At 41.0% G+C, this 4,675-nt stretch overlaps 1 protein-coding gene across 1 annotated transcript in view; it reads right to left on the bottom strand.

Annotated features, from left to right (window-relative positions):
• Positions 1 to 4,364, bottom strand: part of LOC107617373 — a gene marked incomplete in the record, with an annotated part of 5,929 nt that extends 1,565 nt beyond the window's left edge. Inside the window, 6 exon segments of the mRNA XM_016319134.2 lie at positions 1 to 104; positions 347 to 659; positions 884 to 1,429; positions 1,974 to 2,092; positions 2,409 to 3,859; positions 4,080 to 4,364. Coding sequence (XP_016174620.1) covers positions 1 to 104; positions 347 to 659; positions 884 to 1,429; positions 1,974 to 2,092; positions 2,409 to 3,539 — 2,213 coding nt within the window.

Below are 4,675 nucleotides of genomic sequence, written 5' to 3'. Positions count from 1 at the left end.
TCGAGCTGCATATCCATGCACGCTTCCAACATCCTCTGCATGTGATTCATGCCTTGCTGAAGTCTTGCCATATCTGATCTTAGATCATTCATTATCTCCCATTCCTGTTCCCAATCAGATGAGAGATTATTTGGGATTTGACAAATAAAAAGATAATTCAAAATTTGGCATGAAACATCACAAATCAGTGGATTACTTGCCATGGTAAATGGTATTATATAAATGAGGGTGATGGGAAGGGATGCGTAAATATATGGGCAACAATATTTTTGGTTAAAAATTCAGAATTTTTATAATAGAAAAAACCACCAAAATATGTGTACACAAGTCTTTAGAAGAAGCTCACGATTTCAGAACGATGCATGCTATGGCGAGACCATCCAGTTTGATGCAGATCCTGGTGCCACAGTGGTTGTGGTGGAGGTACTGGAGGTGATGGCATCACCAGTGTAGGTCTGTTGATACCTTCATGCCGACCCTCATTGCGTTCATCCCCTTGCTGATCAGTGTCCTGCTCGGTTGAGGCAGGAGTTGGTATGGGCAAGTTCCTATGCAAATCCCAGTCAACTGGTGCACGACCTTGCCTTTCCACATATGACTGAATTAATTGGTCAAGACTTTCACGGAAGCCACTGCGAAGAAGATTAGAAACACTTCTCCTGAAACACAAATATACAAACCCATAACTATACTCTTGAAGAGTAGAAGAAATAGAAGTGCCAATACATGAAGTATCAGAACATAATCAGTATACTTTTCAACATATAAAATGGTTCATTTGTTTTAGATTTTGGAAAGGATTAAGCACGCGCTAGCACATATAAATGATACACCGTTAGAGAGCTCCTTCTGTGAGGAAGAAAACTGAAAAGGGGAGCATTACCTGCTTAGCAGCTCTCTAAGCTCCATACTGTACACATTATCATCATCGGGTGGATGAAATCTATTGAATCTTCTAATAGGAACACCACGGCGATTCCTTGGAGCTACAGAAGGTCCTTCAGACCAATTACCAACAGTTTCCCTTGTACTATCCTCATGCCAAACTCTCTGTGCTTCTTGTGGATGTGTGTCTTCCCCAGCTAAATTTCTGGGAGTTTCTTGTGGCCAATCATAGGTTCTCTGCTGCCAGTTTCCTTCCGCATCTTCAGTAATCTGTTCCTGCCGAGTTCCTCCTTGATTACCACCACCTTGCCAACTAATACTCTCATTCGTGCTACCCTCCACAGTTCCTGTTTGACTAGGCAACTGACGGACATCAGATTCCAAGTTCCTAATCTGCTCTTGTTCGTAATTTTCTTGTTGGGCATCCAACAGGTTGTTTCCTTGGCTCCCATCACTTTCACTAATGTTACTATTTGATGCAGTATCAGAATTGGTACTTGCTTGACTACGAACAATATTCTCTAATCTTGAACGAAACCCCTCCCTAAATTACAACTAGATAAGTTAGTACATGACAATCACTAGCAACAAACATTCGAACTTGTAGTCAACAATCATCACCATATTGTATTCTGTATAAATAAATAATACCGAACATAAGAACATATATCCTAGAGATATATGATAGTTCATGGTTGTGGAGGAAAAAATTGGGCAAAAAAATGTTTTTTTCCCCGGTGGTTGGGGGTAGTACAGCAGAAAGAATGAGCCAAGCTCACACTAGACAACCTTGTGCGTTGAACTTCACAACGCAAATTTAAAGAATACACTACATACTGATGGAAAAAAAATTATAATCAACATCTTACCACAATTACTAGTATGGGAATAGTAATTCAATGTCAGAAGGAAAAATATCCAATTCTTTGTGTGATATATATATATATATATAGAGAGAGAGAGCATCTAGATCACCTTTTGAATTTTTGTCTTATTTCTAAAGCAGAAGCTCCAAGATGAGTAATAGGCAGAATAGGCCACCCACCACACTGGTTTAAAAAGATTATCAAGTTGTTTGATTTCCATACCTTATACCAGAGACTGTATGTCGTTGTCTCAACTGCACTAATTCACTTGCAGCCGTAGACGGAGGTCTCTCATCTTCAACAGTTCTTTCATTTCGGAGGAATCTACCTCTGAGCAAAGACTGAAAAACACCAACTCGTATAAATAGTCAATTTACAACAGGAAGTATACAAAGAATTGAAATGCAACAGTCCAGATCAGATGTACCACACAACAGAGACAAATGTATGTATATTATTATTCATATTAACACAAACACAACATAAAATGAGTTTTATAGAGTTAAAATCCACACAATAATATAAGTTTTTATCTCCTTGAATTAAATCACAGTTCTTGTATGACTAACTTACATAATCAACTCAAGATTAATTGAGGACACCATGACTAAAAGAACCATGAATTGCAAAGGAATTCTGACAGGGTACGCAACAGACCTGAATGCGGTTGCGGTGAGCAAAATCAGATACAGCTCGGTGCTCCAACAATCCCTGCAGCTCTCTTTGCCTTTCCCTCTCTATCCTCACAAGCAAATCAACTAGAGCTTGTCTTCCACGCAGCCTCAACATGTCCCGCCGAACATGCTCTGGCTGGCCTTCATCATGATCAGCAACCACATCGCGTGCTCGATCGACTTGAGCATCCCTCCGGCTCCCACGTGAGCCTCTCTGTTGGCTAGTCATTTGCACCCATTCCCTGACAATTCTTACCCTCTCACGCTCTGTTTCTCCAAGCCATTCTGCTCTACCATTATTGTTTCTCTGATTCACATTCGATGAATGATCACCAATACCGCTTTCCATCCATCCTCGAACAATCTGTCTAACTCTCTCCCTCTCGACTTCGCCAAGATCAGGAGATTGCTCCCTGCTAGACACAAGATGGTCCCCACGTGCATTCCGCGATTCAATCCGATCATGCGACCAAGTACCAAAATCATTTTCGCTTTCACTCGCATCCCCCAAACTGCCTTGATTCTCACTGCCTCGACTATCAGACATGGTACTGGACCCATTGGTATTAGACTCAGAACCCCTCTGTTGCCTCAACCTTTCCCTCATCCTGTCACGAGCCCTGTTCAACAAATGCTCATCCTCCAATTCGCGCCACATCTGCAGAATAGCAGATGCCTGAGTGCTCGGTCTCTCCACGGCACCCTCCTGTCCAGAAGTTGGGGACTGTGATCCCCTCAAGAAAGAGGAGTCCAACATAGACACCGTGTGCAACCCAGCCAGCGCCATCAACTCAGACTCACGATTCCTCCTCTCAATAGTAGTTATCATCTCCTGCGCCTGCCGAGCAGCCCACCTACTCAAAATTCGCGAGTGGCGCCTCTGTGCAGCCGAGGACTCCGCCAAATCATCCCCTTCGAGATCAGACCTACGCCTCCTCCGAGCTAGCTGATCACCCTCATCTTCCTCATCCCCCTGAGCCTGGGAGGAACTACAGGAGGCAAATGACATACAATCATCCAACTGCCCACGCATAAAGTCCTCCAGTCCACGCTCGAACTCAGCATGAGCATCGGCAGACTCAGGCTTCTGCTGTAGTGGCTGAACATCTGTCATCCTCACAGAACCTCTGTAACTTCCTAACCACTGCTACACACTACTATATATAGAACCAAACCCCAGCCTCTATCCCTCTCAAGTATCAACCCCACCAAGCATAAATGAACACAAACAACTATTTCCTGAAAGCCTGTAAGAAATACAACCCAGTTGCTAAACCACCATCTCAATCTCCCGGAAACCAAAAAGAAAAACAAAAAAGAAAAAGAAAAACGGTGACCCCAATCTGAGAGTCACACCCATGGGTGGAAAATGGGGGGAACACAGAAAAGGGACTTCCCTAATCAAACCGAAATTCAAAGCCCCACACATGCCACCTGATAAACGATACGAGTCATAATCAAAACACACAAATAACAATAAACACAAAACCAGAAAAATAGCACAAAAAAAAAAACTCAAACTTTACGGCAATCAAACCGCGAATTGAATTATGAAAACAAAATTGGGATCAATGAGAAGGGGCAATTAGGGTACAGAATGGAAAAGCAGTAGAAGCAGAAGAAGGTATATGAATGAGGGGAGGGTAGGTGTTACCTGGGAGGGTGTTGCGCGATTGTGTGATCAAAAGAGGGGAAAAAAGAAACCCTAGAATTGCGTGAGAATGGAAAAGAAATTAGAGAAAATAAGATTGAAATAGAGAAATTGATGGAAGAAGATGATTAGATGAGTGAATGAATGAAAACGCAGAAAAGGAAAAAGAGAGAGAGATGAAAGGAGAGTATGATGTGAGAATTTATAAATTATTACAGAGGAGAGAGAAAATCACAAAATAGAGATAGAGAGAGAAAGTTAGGGGCAGAAGAGAGAGAAATAGAGACAGTAACCTCACCCTGTGGTGTATGTGTGTCCTTCATTCTTAAACACCAAATTTCTTTTTTATTTTATTTTCTCTTTCTAATCATTTATTAGTAAAGTTTTATTAACCTAAACTTGGACATAATTAACCCCTTCAGAAATCTGTAATTTTAATCAATATGTTTTACTAATGTATTTTATTACCAAATAACTGTTTTGCAAGAAGTTGTGTTCTCATCTTAACAAACATAACATTTTTAACTAATTTGACTAGGTGGAATAGTTATTTTATTTATTTATTTATTTAAGTAAGTATAAAAAAATTGAATCTTATT

Source organism: Arachis ipaensis, chromosome B09 (assembly GCF_000816755.2).
Source record: "Arachis ipaensis cultivar K30076 chromosome B09, Araip1.1, whole genome shotgun sequence".
NCBI lineage: Eukaryota > Viridiplantae > Streptophyta > Magnoliopsida > Fabales > Fabaceae > Arachis > Arachis ipaensis.
This window is presented reverse-complemented; position numbering and strand designations above follow the sequence as displayed.